This window comes from Macaca mulatta, chromosome 10 (genome assembly GCF_049350105.2).
Source record: "Macaca mulatta isolate MMU2019108-1 chromosome 10, T2T-MMU8v2.0, whole genome shotgun sequence".
NCBI lineage: Eukaryota > Metazoa > Chordata > Mammalia > Primates > Cercopithecidae > Macaca > Macaca mulatta.
Window position 1 is genome coordinate 80804711 of NC_133415.1, and position 16675 is coordinate 80821385.

At 46.0% G+C, this 16675-nt stretch overlaps 1 protein-coding gene across 5 annotated transcripts in view; it reads left to right on the forward strand.

The window, feature by feature from the left end:
- The window catches only part of DNAAF9 (dynein axonemal assembly factor 9), a 164671-nt gene that overhangs the window by 135254 nt on the left and 12742 nt on the right, over nucleotides 1-16675 (forward strand). For all 5 annotated transcript variants that reach the window (XM_077948981.1, XM_077948979.1, XM_077948978.1 and 2 more), the window contains 2 exon segments: nucleotides 7721-7856; nucleotides 13748-13834. In XM_077948981.1, the coding sequence (XP_077805107.1) occupies nucleotides 7721-7856; nucleotides 13748-13834 (223 nt within the window).

A 16675-nucleotide genomic window follows, 5' to 3' on the forward strand; every position in this document is an offset into this window, starting at 1 on the left:
ACTCATATGGCCACATTTGCACTAGTCTGACTCCTTTGTTTCTTTTGCCCAAGAAGATACCCAACAGAGTCCTAACATATTTATAGATCTTCCCTCAACCTTTGTTGGCTCTTCACTGCCAGACCCACCAGAGCTCTCCTTGCCTTCCACCCTGGGAATCTGGCAGGCCCTTTGTAGGATCTGGCTCCCACGTCTGCCATCTCTAGAATGTGCTGAGCCTTCTAAATCCTGCTTGCCTCCCCCACTGTGCCACATTTTGGGCTTGGCCTCCTGACTTCGCCTTACTCAGTTTCCAGAGGCCCCACTTTTTGTTGCCGCACCAGGGCATGGGATTCTGGCGTCAAGCTTTCCAGGCTGGCTTTGCTGCCTCATCTGCAGCCTCCAGAGTGCACTGCAGAGTGACCTTTCCAAATGGCCATGCGAACACAGGTACCAAAGACTAGAGGCAGGGGGCCAGGGGTCCTGGAATCTGTCTTCAAACTGTTGTTTGCCCCTCATGTAAATCACCAGTGTTACCTTGCTTAGAGGTTTTTCTGACACTGTTTTAGGAATTTCGTCTTAATGTTAAAGCTTCTTAACAGAAAGGGTATGTGAGGAACCCTTTTAAAATGGAATAAACAAGATGTTGATGAATTCTTCATTTGAATTGGTTTAGTTATGTGCTGTTACCACAACTAAGTCATCCACAAAGACTTTGAGGATGGAGGTGGTGGTGGTGGTGGTGGTGGTTACGGAATATCTCTCTGTCACCCAGGCTGGAATGCAGTGGTGCAATCTCAGCTCACTGCAACCTTTTCCTCCCGGGTTCAAGCGATTCTCCTGCCTCAGCCTCCTGAGTAGCTGGGATTACAGGCGCGCACCACCACACCTGGCTAATTTTTGTATTTTTAGTAGAGAGAGGGTTTCACCATGTTGATCAGGCTGGTCTTGAACTCCTGACCTCGTGACCTGCCCACCTCGGCCTCCCAAAGTGCTAGGATTACAGGCGTGAGTCACCGTGCCCGGCCAGAAGTTTTTTGTTTTTGTTTTTGTTTTTGTTTTGAGAGGAGTTTCACCTTTGTTGCCCAGGCAGGAGTGCCATGGCGTGATCTTGGCTCACCACAACCTCTGCCTCCCTGGTTCAAGCAATTCTCCTGCCTCAGTCTCCCAAGTAGCTGGGAATTATGGGCACCTGCCACCACGCCTAGCTAATTTTTTGTATTTTCAGTAGAGACAGGGTTTTACTGTATTGGCCAGGCTGGTCTCGAACTCCTGACCTCAGGTGATCCACCCGCCTCAGCCTCCCAAAGTGCTGGGATTACAGGCATTGAGCCACTGTGCCTGGATGAGGATAGAGGTTTTGAATGCTTAAGAAAAGTGAGCTGGGCGCAGTGGCTCACATCTGTATTCCCAGCACTTTGCGAGGCCAAGGCAGGTGAATCACTTGAGCTCAGGAGTTCAAAACCAGCCTGGGCAACATGGCGAAACCCTGTCTCTACAAAGAATACAAAAATTAGCTGGGTCTGGTAGCGCATTCCTGTAGTTCCAACTACTTGGGAGGCTAAAGTGGGAGGATCACTTGAGCCCCAGAAGTGGAGGTTGCAGTGAACCAAGATCATGCCATTGTACTCCAGCCTTGGGTACTAGAGCGAGACTCTGTCTCAAAAAAAAAAAAAGAAAACGTGATTCTGTATATTCCTATATATTTGTATTTGCATGCTTAGACCATCTGAGGAAGTATACCCAAACAGTAGTTATCAGTGGTTGCCTCCCAGAGGAGAACAAGCCCCCAGGAGGAGGAGGGAGGAAGAAAAAAAAAAAAAATTTTTTTTTTTTTTTTTTTGAGATGGAGTCTCACTCTGTCCCCCAGACTGGAGTGCAGTGGTGCAATCTTGGCTCATTGCAAGCTCCGCCTCCAGAGTTCACGCCATTCTCCAGCCTCAGCCTCCCGAGTAGCTGGGACTACAGGCAGTCACCACCATACCCGGCTAATTTTTTGTATATTTAGTAGAGACGGGGTTTCACCGTGTTAGCCAGGATGGTCTCGATCTCCTGACCTCGTGATCCGCCCGCCTTGGCCTCCCAAAGTGCTGGGATTACAGGCATGAGCCACCATGCCCGGCCGAAATTTTTTACTTACAGATACCTAAGAAGAGTAGGTCTCATCTCTCGGAACCAAGCAATGGATCCAAAATGGTCCCTAAGCACTTAGGAAGCAGCTTCTGTGCTTAGTAGGCAAGCCCTAACTCCGGAGGCACATAGCTTAACCTTTGTGTGGGCCCTTTCCTCATTGTCACAAGCAACCAACCATTGGCATGCGCTCTCCTAAGCCCTGTTCCCTGGTCTTCAATGGAATGCATCCAGATGGATTTGTAAGGTTAGATTCAGTCTTGAGAGTTTTGGAACACTTTTTTCATAGGTGTTATTGGTAAGAGGAAGGAAGAGACTAGAGGCAGGGGGTCAGGGGTCCTGGAATCTGCCTTCAAACTATTCCTTGCCCTCGTCTAAACCATGAGTGTAGCAGCCTTGGCTTGTGGAAATTGTATGACTTAGTTTCCCAGTGGTTGATACAGCCAAGACCCAATGCCACAGCTGCTGTCTGACAGGCCCCTCAATGTACAGGGAGAAGTCTAATTCTCAGGCTGTTGCTCAGCTGACAGTGCCGATGGTGGTAGTGGTGGTGATGATAGATTGTATTTCATGGATTCTTACTCTCTGTAGGCCCTATGATAAGTCTAGGTTTTATTGATAACCTAGAGTGATGTGTTACGGTTCCTGTCTTACAGAGGAAGATATTTGGTTTCTGAGAGAAAGTAGAGCAATTTGTCTAGAATCACCCATTAGTAATTAGCGGAACTCAAAATTCAAACTCAGGTTCGCCTGGCTCTAAATGCCTTAATATTTACATTATGCTAGCTTTTCCCATAGAGGAAGAAGATAAATAGTATTAAGTCCAAGCCAGGCACAGTGGCTCACACCTGTAATCCCAGCACTTTGGGAGGCCGAGGCAGGTGGATCACCTGAGGTCAGGAGTTTAGGACCAGCCTGGCCAACATGGTAAAACCCCATCTCTACTAAAAATACAAAAGTGGGCCGGGCGCGGTGGCTCAAGCCTGTAATCCCAGCACTTTGGGAGGCCGAGACGGGCGGATCACAAGGTCAGGAGATCGAGACCATCCTGGCTAACCCGGTGAAACCCCGTCTCTACTAAAAAATACAAAAAACTAGCCGGGCGAGGTGGCGGGCACCTGTAGTCCCAGCTACTCGGGAGGCTGAGGCAGGAGAATGGCGTGAACCCGGGAGGCGGAGCTTGCAGTGAGCTGAGATCCAGCCACTGCACTCCAGCCTGAGCGGCAGAGCAAGACTCTGTCTCAAAAAAAAAAAAAAAAAAAAAAAAAAGGCCGGGCGCGGTGGCTCAAGCCTGTAATCCCAGCACTTTGGGAGGCCGAGACGGGCGGATCACGAGGTCAGGAGATCGAGACCATCCTGGCTAACCCGGTGAAACCCCGTCTCTAGTAAAAAATACAAAAAAATAGCCGGGCGAGGTGGCGGGCGCCTGTAGTCCCAGCTACTCGGGAGGCTGAGGCAGGAGAATGGCGTAAACCCGGGAGGCGGAGCTTGCAGTGAGCCGAGATCCGGCCACTGCACTCCAGTCTTGGCGACAGAGCAAGACTCCGTCTCAAAAAAAAAAAAAAAAAAAAAAAGAGTGAGACGGGTACAGTGGCGTGCGCCTGTAATCCCAGGTACTCAGGGAGGCTGAGGCAGGAGAATCGCTTAAACCCGGGAGGTGGAGGTTGCAACGAGCCGAGATCGTGCCATTGCACTCCAGCTTGGGCAACACAGTGAGACTAAAAAAAAAAAAGAATGTAAGTCCTATGTTTTAAGTGCCATCTGTGTTATTCAAAAGAACTTTTTTTCTTTTTTTTTTTTTAGTTCAGAGAAGGGGAGAGAGCAGGGTGGCATGAGGGGAGGACTAGGATGATAAGATGTTAAGAAAGATTTGAAGGAAGATGTAAACTTTACCAAAATTAAAAAGTAAAGGGGGTAAGTAGGGGGAAAAGGTGCAGAACAGTGTAATGTGCCACTACTTGTGGAAAAAATTATACTCAACACTTTTGTATATACTCAGCAGATCTTCTGGAAGCAGAGGTAAGAATCTGATAACTGCAGTTGCCTCCTGGGAAGGGAATTTAGGTGTCTGGAGAGGAAAGGAATTATTTTCTCTGTGAACCCTTCTGATATAAATTAGATGTTTATCCCCTCCAAATCTCATGTTGAAACATAATCCCCAGTGTTGAAGGTGGGGCCTAGTGGGAGGTGTTTGGGTCATGGGGGCAGATCCCTCATGAATGGCTTGGTGCTGTCCTTGTGATAGTGAGTGAGTTCTTACTCTCTTACAGGAGACCTGGTTGTTTAAAGGAGTGTGGCACCTTCCCCACTCCTCCTTGCTCCTGCCCTCACCACTGTGATGTGCTGGCTTCCAGGCCTTCTACCATGATCTTAAGCTTCCTGAGGCCTCCCCAGAAGCGGATGCCAGCATCACGCTTCCTGGAAAGCCTGCAGAACCTTTAGCCAATTAAGCCTCTTTTCTTTATAAATTAGCCTCAGGTTTTTCTTTACAGCAACCCCAAAATAGCCTAACACACTTTCTATATGTTGCGAGTTTTGCCCTCAGTAACTGAATACATCTAATTTTTTTAACTAAACACTTGACTGAAGTAAACAGTATCAGTATAGAGAGTCTTCATTACTGAATGTTCATTACTTAGGATTCTGCAATTACAAGGTCACTTAGGAAAGCAGAAGTCTCCATAATTTAGAGATATTCACTTAAGAACTAATCGTTTATAAAACTACTCTTGCTGGGCACGGTGGCTCACGCCTGTGATCACAGCACTTTGGGAGGCCGAGGCAGGCGGATCACCTGAGGTTGGGAGTTCGAGACCAGTCTGACCAACATGGAGAAACCCCATCTCTACTAAAAAATACAGAATTAGCCCAGCATGGTAGTGGATGCCTGTAATCCCAGCTACTTGGGAGGCTGAGAGGCTGAGGCAAGGGAATCACTTGAACCCAGGAGGCAGAGGTTGTGGTGAGCTGAGATCGCACCATTGTACTCCAGCCTGGGCAACAAAAGGGAAATTCCATCTCAAAATAATAATAATAAATAATAATAAAACTACTCTGTATTAGTAAATGGGTTGGTGATGAGCATTGAATCTTTTTAAGTATAGAATTATAACACCTGTGAGAATTCTATTACAAAATAGAATATAAATGTTGAAAACCTATGTATGAAATTATATTTTACAAAAAATTAGCAGAGGAGAGATACTCTTTACATCTTTCAGAATGGGAGATTAATAAAGTTTAAAGCTATTAAATCAAATTATAAAGGGTTAACTATATTCTTTAAAGATATAAAAGTGACCACTAGAGGAACTAAAATTGCTAATGAAGCTGGGTGCACTGGCTCACACCCGCCGGTAATCCCAGCACTTTAGAGGAGGCCAAGGTGTGAGGGTCACTTGAGCCCAGGAGTTTGAGACCAGCCTAGGCAACAAAATGAGACCCTGTGTCTAAAAAAAAATCAAAAAATTAGCCAAGCATGGTGGCTCACGCTCCTGTGGTCCCAGCTACACAGGAGGCTGAGGCAGAAGGATTGCTTGAGCCCAGGAGGTCAAGGCTTCAGTGAGCCACATTTAGGCTACTGTACTGTAGCCTGGGCGACAGAGCAATACACTGTCCCACAAAGAAAAAAAAAACACACAAATATAATATGTAGACTTCCTTTGGTTCCTAATTCAAAAATTATTAACTGTAAGAAAACATTTATAAGACAGAGAAATTTGAACACAGACTGGATTTTTTTTTTTTTTTTTTTTTTTTTTGAGACGGAGTCTCGCTCTGTCGCCCAGGCTGGAGTGCAGTGGCCGGATCTCAGCTCACTGCAAGTTCCGCCTCCCGGGTTTACGCCATTCTCCTGCCTCAGCCTCCCGAGCAGCTGGGACTACAGGCGCCCGCCACCTCGCCCGGCTAGTTTTTTGTATTTTTTTAGTAGAGACAGGGTTTCACCGTGTTAGCCAGGATGGTCTCGATCTCCTGACCTCGTGATGATTTTTTTATATTAAGGAGTTCATTGTTAATATTTTTAGAGTCCTTATATTATGGAAATACATGTTGAAGTATTTTTGTTTGAAATAATTGAATGTCTGGGATTGACTTCAAAATCATACAGCAAGGGAGCTGGGGATGAGCTGGGTGGAGTGTAGATGAAATGCGATTAGCTGAGTGTTAGTAGTTCCTGAAACCAGGTGATGGGAGTTCATTCTGCTACTTTTCTAGTTGTGTATGTGTTTGAAATTTTCTACAATATTAAGAAGTACTGCTGGGCACAGTGGCTTACACCTGTAATCCCAGCACTTTGGGTGGCCGAGGTGGGCGGATCACGAGGTCTGGAGTTCAAGACCAGCCTGACCAACATGGAGAAACCCCATCTCTACTAAAAATACAAAATAAGTTGAGCATGGTGGCGTGCACCAGTAATCCCAGCTACTTGGGAGGCTGAGGCAGGAGAATTGCTTGAACCCAGGACGTGGAGATTGTGGTGAGCTGAGATTGCAACATTGCACTCCAACCTGGGCAACAAGAGCTAAACTCAATCTCAAAAAAAAAAAAAGTAAATAAAAATTATTGAATAACAAAAATGCAAAATAAAAGATCTTATATATACACTCTGATTATAACTGTGTTAAAATAGGAATGAATATGGAAGGGGTATCATAATTATCTTGGAGTGGTGAAGTGTGGTACGTTTCCTGATTTCCAAATTCTCTGTGGTCCTGTGAATTTTACTTCTGTATTTTCACCAAAAGGTTGGTTGGGAGTGATCATGGCCCACCCTGCAACCTCTTGTTACATGGGCCACACTTTCTTACCACGTTACCATGTAAAATCTCTTAGCATTTATCTTGGAATCATGTGACTCCCTGTGCACAGTGTCTTGGCTGTGCACTCTTTGAGGATATAATGAATAGCCCTAATATATGGTGAGTTTTCGATAACTATATTCTGAACTGGTGAAGGTAAATGGCACCAGTTCCTGATGATGCTAAATACAGGGGATGTGGAAAGGCCCTTTGACTAAGAACTCCAAGTATCAGCCAGATATCAGAATTAAAATAATAGAGGAGGCCGGACGTGGTGGCTCATGCCTGTATTCCCAACACTTTGGGAGGCCAAGGTGGGCTGATCACCTGAGGTCAGGAGTTCGAGAGCAGCCTGGCCAACGTGGTGAAACCCCATCTCGACTAAAAATACAAAAACTAGCCAGGCATAGTGGCGGGTGCCTGTAATCCCAGCTACTCAAGAGGCTAAAGCAGAAGAATTGCTTGAACCCTGGAGGCAGAGGTTGCAGTGAGCTGAGATCACACCACTGCACTCCAGCCTGGGCGGCAGAGTGAGACACCGTCTTTTAAAAAAAAAAAAAAAACAGAGGAAGTTAGGAGGTTAGGAAGTAAGGCAGCTACAGACTTGAAACTATTCATTCCAAGAGGTGGCAGTGCTGGGAAGCAGGAAGAGAATGATAGCTGTGTATGTTGGTGTTGGGATGTAAGGGTTGTCTCCATCAGGAGACTACTGGAAGGCATGATTAGGGGATGGAGCAAGGGTCCACGTTTGTGTGAGCCCTCACCCCTAACCAGGACTGTGAAGGCTAAACTGTCCTTGGTTTTATTCACAGGCCTGGTGAGTAACGTGGTATTCACCAGTCACACCACGGAGCAGCGGCACCCTCTCCTTGTTCAGCTGCAGAGCCTCATCAGGGCTGCCAATCCTGCCGCAGCCTTCATTCTTGCAGAAAATGGGATTGTCACCAGGTAATCTATACGTTCACTCTGCAAGACCAGTTGCTTTCTCAGATACAGCACTCTGTCTGTGGCCCAGAGTCTTTCTACTGTATCTAAGACCTAAACATTTGGAGAAGTCAGTTTTTTAACCAGGTATGGTGGTACGCACCTATAGTCCCAGCTGCTCAGGAGGCTGAGGAGAGGGGATCACTTGAGTCCAGGAGTTGGAGGCTGCAGTGAGCTATGATTGTGTCACTGCATTCCACAGCCTGAGAGACAGAGCAAGACCCCATCTCTTAAAAAAAAAAAAAAAAGGCAGGCTGGGCACAATGGCTCATACCTGTCATCTCAGCATTTTGGGTGGCTGAGGTGGGAGGATCTTGAGTCAGGAGTTTGAGACCAGCCTGAACAATATAGTGATAACCCATCTCAAAAAAGAAACAATATATTGGGGGAAAAAAAAAGTTTTCGAAGTGCTTTTGATGCTCTATAAAAATTGCCAAGAACCATCCTGGCTAACGCGGTGAAACCCCGTCTCTACTAAAAAAATACAAAAAACTAGCTGGGCGGGGTGGCGGGCGCCTGTAGTCCCAGCTACTCAGGAGGCTGAGGCAGGAGAATGGCGTGAACCCGGGAGGCGGAGCTTGCAGTGAGCTGAGATTGCGCCACTGCACTCCAGCCTGGGCGACAGAGCAAGACTCCATCTCAAAAAAGAAAAAAAAAAAATTGGCAAGAAGACTCCATTGTGTACCATTTTGAGGCATTTTGTTCTGATATATTCACATTCTCTTCCATTGAAGGATGGTAGCCAAGATTCTCTTAACGTCCTTGTATTGAAGTGTTTGAGAAATGGTATAGAGAACGTAGAGAAAGGTCGGATGCGGTGGCTCAACCTGTAATCCCAGCACTTAGGGAGCCCAAAACTGCTTGTAGGAGTTCAAGACCAGCCTGGGTAAAATAGGGACACCCTGTCTCTACCAAAACAGTTTTTTTAAAAAAAAGCCAGCAAGTCTCTAGTCTCAGCTACTCGGGAGGCTGGGCGGGAGGATTGCCTGAGCCCAGGAGTTCAGGGTTACAGTGAGCCATGATCACACCATTGCACTCCGGCCTGGAAGAAGTAGTGAGACTTTGTCTCTTAAAAAAAAAAAAAAAAGCGGCCAGGCGCAGTGGCTCACGCCTGTAATCCCAGCACTTTGGGAGGCCGAGGCAGGCGGATCACAAGGTCAGGAGATGGAGACCATCCTGGCTAGCACAGTGGAACCCTGTCTCTATTTTTAAAAATATAAAAATTAGCCAGCCGTGGTGGCGGTCATCTGTAGTCCCAGCTACTTGGGAGGCTGAGGCAAGAGAATGGCATGAACCCGGGAGGCAGGGAGCTTGCAGTGGGCCAAGATGGCGCCACTGCACTCCAGCCAGCCTGGGCAACAGAGCAAGACTCTGTCTCAAAAAAAAAAAAAAAGGTAACATAGAGATATTATCTCTACTTCATGGACTTGGGTTCAAATTACAAACTAAAAATAGAATTAGTTTGTATGTGTACACACATATACAAGGAGAAAACACCTGGTTATGTAGCCGTTTTGTTTGCTCAATTCGGATAAAAGGTTATATACTTTTTTATATAGTTTTGACTTTTGAACTATGTAGATATTTTATGTATTCAAAAATTAAATCAAGGAGGGAAAAAACGAAATTAAATACAAACCAAAAAAAGTGAATCTAGGCTGGGTGCGGTGGCTCACGCCTGTAATCCCAGCACTTTGGGAAGCTGAGGCAGGCAGATCACGAAGTCGGGAGATCGACCATCCTGGCCAACATGATGAAACCCTGTCTCTACCAAAAAAAAAAATACAAAAATTAGCTGGGCGTGGTGGTGCGTCCCTGTAATCCCAGCTACTCAGGAAGCTGAGGCAGGAGAATCGCTTGAACCATGGAGTTGGAGGTTGCAGCAGTGAGCTGAGATCACGCCACTGCACTTCAGCCTGGTGACAGAGTGAGACTCAGTCTCAAAAAAAAAAAAACCAAAAAAAGCCTATATGTATATGTGCAACAATGTCCATATGTCAGGTGTGTGTAAAAGGACACCTGAGGTCAGGAGTTTGAGACCAGCTGGCCAACATGGCGAAACCCCGTCTCTGCTAAAAATACAAAAAATTGGCCAGGTGTGCTCCGGGCACCTGTAATTCCAGCTGCTCAGGAGGCTGAGGCAGGAGAATTTATTGAACCTGGGAGGTGGAGGTTGCAGTAAGCCAAGATCACACCATTGCACTCCAGCCTGGGCAACAAGAATGAAACTCCATCTCAAAATTAACATAATCAATTAATTAAAGTAAATAAATCTATGTGTCTATCAAAGTAATAACCACACCAAAAAAAGTATTTAATTCAAGTAACTTTTGAACATAATCCTCCGCTGGAACCCTGGTTCTAAACAACATCACTGATTGAAGAGAGGAGATTATGAATATGAAATGGGGAAGATGAAGAAAAACCCTTCAAATATTTATTTTATTTTATTTAGACACAGTCTTGCTCTGTCACCCATGCTGGAGTGCAGTGGCACAATCTCAGCTCACTGCAACCTCCACCTCTTGGATTCAAGCTATTCTCCTGCCCCAGCTTCCCTGGTAGCGGAGATTACAAGTGCACGCCACCATACCTGGGTAATTTTTCTATTTTTAGTAGTGACAGGGTTTCACCATGTTGGCCAGGCTGGTGTTGAACTCCTGACCTCAAGTGATCCACCCACTTCGGCCTGCCAAAGATCAAATGTTGATTTGAATTGGAGATTCAATATAAATTCATTATTTTTAAAAATGTGTATTTCCTACCACTTTCCTTTGAAAGGGACCAGAATAGTAATACCACAGTTGCAGCAAATACCCTTACCTCTGTATCTCGGTTTCTAAGTACCAGTCCCCACTGCAAGGTATCAGGACTCCTTGGAGAATTAGCTGACTGCATGCCAGGTCAAGGAAAGTACAAGGTAGGCCTGGTCCATTTTATGCCAATAAAGCAAGGAAGTACTCAAAGATTAGTGGAAATATGTCAAAAGGATATGGGAAGTAGCTTAAGAAGTTCCTGCTAGTCTAATTTGGGACAATTTGGGGATAAGAAAGAACCATGATAATACTGGAACTATGGATTATAACATATGGAATAAAATGTGTGTCCACAGTGATCCTCAAAAACGAAGCAGGGGCCAGGCACGGTGGCTCACACCTGTAATCCCAGCACTTTGGGAGGCCGAGGCGGGTGGATCACCTGAGGTCAGGAGTTCGAAACCAGCTTGACCAATATGGTGAAACCCCGTCTCTATTAAAAATACAAAATTATGGCCGGGCGCGGTGGCTCAAGCCTGTAATCCCAGCACTTTGGGAGGCCGAGACGGGTGGATCATGAGGTCAGGAGATCGAGACCATCCTGGCTAACACGGTGAAACCCCGTCTCTACTAAAAAAATACAAAAAAATTAGCCGGGCAAGGTGGCGGCGCCTGTAGCCCCAGCTACTCGGGAGGCTGAGGCAGGAGAATGGCGGGAACCCGGGAGGCGGAGCTTGCAGTGAGCCGAGATCGCGCCACTGCACTCCAGCCCAGGCGACAGAGCGAGACGCCGTCTCAAAAAAAAAAAATACAAAATTAGCCGGGCATGGTTGCTCATACCAGTAATCCCAGCTACTCAGGAGGCTGAAGCAGGAGAAGCGCTTGAACCCAGGAAGCAGAGCTTGCAGTGAGCCGAGGTCATGCCATTGCACTCAAGCCTAGGTAACGAGCGAAACTCCATCTCAAAAACAAAAAAAAAGTGGAAGGGGACAGGATAGCAAAGCCCTTTATAGAAGAATACCAAGTAAATAAGGTTTGATAGAACTAGAAAATAATCGGCCGGGCGCAGTGGCTCACGCCTGTAATCCCAACACTTTGGTAGGCCGAGGTGGACAGATCCCAAGGTCAGGAGATCGAGACCATCCTGGCTAACACGGTGAAACCCTGTCTCTACTAAAAATACAAAAAATTAGCTGGGTGTGGTGGCGGGCACCTGTAGTCCCAGCTACTCAGGAGGCTGAGGTAGAAGAATGGCGTGAACCCGGGAGGCAGAGCTTGCAGTGAGCCGAGACCACGCCACTGCACTCCAGCCTGGGCGATGAGCGAGATTCCATCTCAAAAAAAAAAAAAAGAACTAGAAAATAACCATTTTGTAACCTTCAGTCTAATACAGTATTTGATTTAGGGAACCATCGATGAATACTAAAAGCACTAGGTGAAAGACTGTTGAAGAAAAAAAATATTACTAGTCCTGTACTGTGTAAAGTATCACTCCATAGACTACTGACTCCTTACAAAGGGGGAAAAATACCTTACAGTGGAAAAATTCTGGTATACCTATGTTGACCAAACGATGAAACTCCATGAGACCAGTAACGGGACAAACTGATACCCTGTACCTCCTTGATGTGATGCAATGGGAAGGATGCAACACCACCTGGGTATTAATCTCCAAAAATGCATAACCTGAATCTAATTACGAGAACTAGAAACAGACAAATCCAAGTGTGGGACACAAAAGCTCTGACGTGTACTCTTAAATATCAACACCATGAGAATCAAACAAACCAAAAGATAGAGGAGCTGTTCAGATTAAAGGAGAATAAAGATTATAAATTTAGGCCGGGCGCAGTAGCTCACGCCTGTAATCCCAACACTTTGGGAGGCCGAGGCAGGTGGATCACCTGGGGTCAGGAGTTCGAGACCAGCCTGGCCAACATGGTGAAACCCCATCTCTACTAAAAATACAAAAATTAGCTGGGCATGGTGGTGGGTGCCTGAAGTCCCAGCTACTTAGGAGGCCGAGGCAGGAGAATCACTTGAACTCAGGAGGCGGAGGTTGCAGTGAGATGAGATCATGCCATTTCACTCCAGCCTGGGCAACAAGAGCAAAACTCTGTCTCAAAATTAAAAAAAAAAAAAAAAGAATGTATCTGTATATCAAAGTAATAACAGACGCATGCCACCATGCCCAGCTAATTTTTGTATTTTTTTTAGCAGAGATGGGGTTTTGCCATGTTGGCCAGGCTGGTCTCGAACTCCTGACTCCAGGTGATCCACCTGCCTCAGCCTCCCAAAATTCTGGGATTACAGACGTGAGCCATCTCTCCCGGCCTAATGAATGATTCTTGATTGGATAGTGGACCCTCCCCCACCAAAAAGGGGAAATTTGAAAGTGGATGTATGTTCGTGCTTCTCCAACTTCGTTGTGCATATGCATCTCTAGTGGAGATCTTATTGAAAATTAGTTTCTGGTTCAGTACATCTGGGCTGGGGCCTGAGGCTCTGCATTTCTAACAAGCTCCCAGGTGATTGTTGGGAGCCAGTAAATTCCTTGCATGTGATCATGATACTGTAGTTCTGTAAGAGAATGTCCTTGTTCTTGGGAGATGCATACTGAAGTATTTAGGGGTAAAATATCATGATGAGTACAACTAGTTTTCATTTGGTTTGCCAGAAAAAAAAAAAATGCTTGTATATGTTTAGGGAACATGAAGAAGAAACAAAATGTGCAGGTTAAGATTGACAGTCCTGGCCCAGCACAGTGGCTCACGCCTGTAATCCCAACACTTTGGGAGGCTGAGGCAGGCAGATCATGAGGTCAGGAGATCGAGACCATCCTGGCGAACGTGGTGAAACCCCATCCCTACTAAAAGTACAAAAATTACCTGGGTATGGTGGCATACGCCTGGAGTCCCTGCTACTCAGGAGGCTGAGGCAGGAGAATCACTTGAACCCGGGAGGCGGAGGTTGCAATGAGCCAAGATTGCACCACTGCACTCCAGCCTGGCGACAGAGCGAGACTCTGTCTCAAGAAAAAATAAAAATAAAAAATTGACAGTCCTAATTAATCTAGGTCTTTTCTGTGTGTTTTCAAAGGAATGAAGACATTGAGCTGATTCTCTCAGAAAATAGTTTTTCAAGTCCTGAGATGCTGCGATCTCGATATTTAATGTATCCTGGCTGGTAAGTATCATCATTGAAAAATAACTAAGATTTTTTTGTAAACCCAATGATTTATTTATTTATAGAAAAAAAAAGGGAGAAGGTGAAAATACCAGATGTGCTCTGCAAGGATGACACATGGCAGCTGGCACGGCCCGCATGTCCAGCAGCTACTGGCCTTGCCAGGAGCCCAGTGCTTCACCTCTTAGGCTCCAAACTGGGAGCCTTCTCAGATATTTCAATTTAGGGAGTCATCCTGTAGGCAACAAGCACCACTGTGCCCTGTGTTCCTCCAGCACCTACTGAGGGCAAAGTGGCTGGCACAGAACCAAGGAGCTATAACTTTCCCAGGTGAGACTCGCTTCTGGCAATACCGTCAGTCCTGTAGGGTTCCCATCTCCTGGGTTCTCTGCTCATATGGCCCAGGGAATGTTCTCTGTAGGATGCTGCACAGCCTGTGGACCTCTCCAGAGAAGAAGAGGACAAAGGAGAGAATGTGCATAGTTACTGTAATCATACTAATACAAACACACTGAAGCATTTACTGTGTGTGCTAGCTGTTGTTCTAAGACTCCACTCTCTACATGGCAGCTCCTAGCCACATGGCTATTTAATGAAATGTAAATTAATAAAAATCAAAATTTATAATTCAGTCTTTCAGCCACGTAGCCACATTTCAAGTGCTCCATAGCTTCCTGTGGCTAGCAACTACCGTGTCCAGTAGTGCAGATCTAGAACATTTCCATTACCCCAGAAAGCTCTGTTGAATAGTGCTGTTGTGAGGGCCTTGTTTGTGTTGTCTCATTTACACCAATCCTGTGAGGTGGATTCCATTATTTTATCATTTTACAGATAAGGTACCGGGGCAGCAAAGAGTTAATGACTTGACAATTTACAGCTAGTAAATGAAAGAACTGGATTTCAAACCCAGGTTGAATGGCTCAGTGCTTTTTCTCTTAGGCATCGTGCTACACTTATTCCTGTATAGAATGGACAATTTGTTTCTGCTATGTTGAAGGTTTAGGGGAAGACCATTGTTAAAGCTTGGCCAGAATTAATCTCTCATGTTTAATTGGATTATCTTTGTTATTCTTACTCACTTTTCCCAAGCAGCTCTCTACATCCTCCATACCACCCCTTACACCACCAACTTTTTCCCTAACAAAAAATGATCTGGCCAGGCATGGTGGCTCACACCTGTAATCCCAGTACTTTGGGAGGCCGAGGCGGGCAGATCACGAGGTCAGAAGATCGAGACCATCCTGGTTAACATGGTGAAACCCCGTCTCTACTAAAAATACAAAACATTAACCAGGCATGGTGGCAGGAGCCTGTAGTCCCAGCTACTCAGGAGGCTGAGGCAGAAGAATGGCATGAACCTGGGAGGCGGAGCTTGCAGTGAGCTGAGATCGCGCCACTACCCTCCAGCCTGGGCAACAGAGCGAGACTCCATCTCAAAAAATAAAATAAAATAAAATAAAAAATGATCTACTGTGCTGTAAAAAACAAAACCAAAAAAATCCCAGAGGGTCAGTATGTAAAATTGAAGGTTTTCAGGCATATTCTTAGAAGGAACCTCTGATTTGAGTCACGTCATACTTTAAACAGTGAGTAAGTGGGTCATTCCTTACGCCTGAACAAGGTAATGATATCTTAGCTAAAAATAAACAAATGGAGCTTCTAGGGGGAACCTTCTTTCCAATGGCTACAGCCACTGACTCCCTTGCTGCCTGAACCTCTGGGTCCTGAGCTCCTGTAATCACCACCAGGTGCCTAGAGAAGCACTGTTCTCCAGTCCTTACTGACTCATGCACAAAAACCTAGCTCAGGGCCCAGACACCTGAAAGCAGGCTAATGCAGGAGAGAATAGGGTAAGAGGGGCCCATTAGAAGACTGTGAATCTGGCCGGGCGCAGTGGCTCACACTTGTAATCCCAGCACTTACGGAGGCCAAGGCAGGTGGACCATGAGGTCAGGGGTTCGAGACCAGCCTGGCCAACACGGTGAAACCCCATCTCTACTAAAAATACAAAAGTTAGCCGGGCATGGTGGCGGGCACCTGTAGTTCCAGCTACTCAGGAGGCTGAGGCAGGAGAATGGCGTGAACCCAGGAGGTGGAGCTTGCAGTGAGACGAGATCGCGCCACTGCACTCCAGCCTGGGCAACAAGAACAAAAGTCTGTCTCAAAAAAAAAAAAAGAATGTGATTCTAGAGTTTAAAACATTTTCCTCATCAGGAAGATCAGTCCTTATAGAGAATCAGAGATAGAAGGACCCCAAAATTCTCTTTCAGGCCTCCCCTCCTAAGTCCATTTCTAGAAATCAGATAATTTCATCTTTAACAAGATGGCAAGTCATCAGTCTCCTACTCATATCTATATATTACTCCCCTCCCACTTGGGTCAGAGCCACCACCTCAGGGTGAATGGACTTTAGTTCCAGGATGTGCTCCGCTCTGTGCTGTGCACACATTCTCTGCCACTTCCCTCCCACATCTTTCTCTGTTCCCATCCACCCTGCTCTCACCTTTTCTGGTAGAACAGCCTGTTTCTAGTTTGGGCAGAAACCTTGCTGCCTTCCCTTGGCCCTTGTAAATTCCTCTAAGGATTCAGGTACCACAGAAGCCAGAGGCCAGAGAAACCCCCAGTCTCCAAAATGACTTGTTTGGGTGGGGAGAAGACAGGTCAGTCTTGCAAAAATTTTATGACTACCACCATACTTTAAAGAAATTACAAAGAATAAGATACTTTCGACAATTTAAAATTCAAAATTGCAGTGCTGTTTTAAAATAAAGGAAACAGGCAGGTGCGGTGGCTCACGCCTGTAATCCCAGCACTTTGGGAAGCCAAGGTGGGTGGATCACA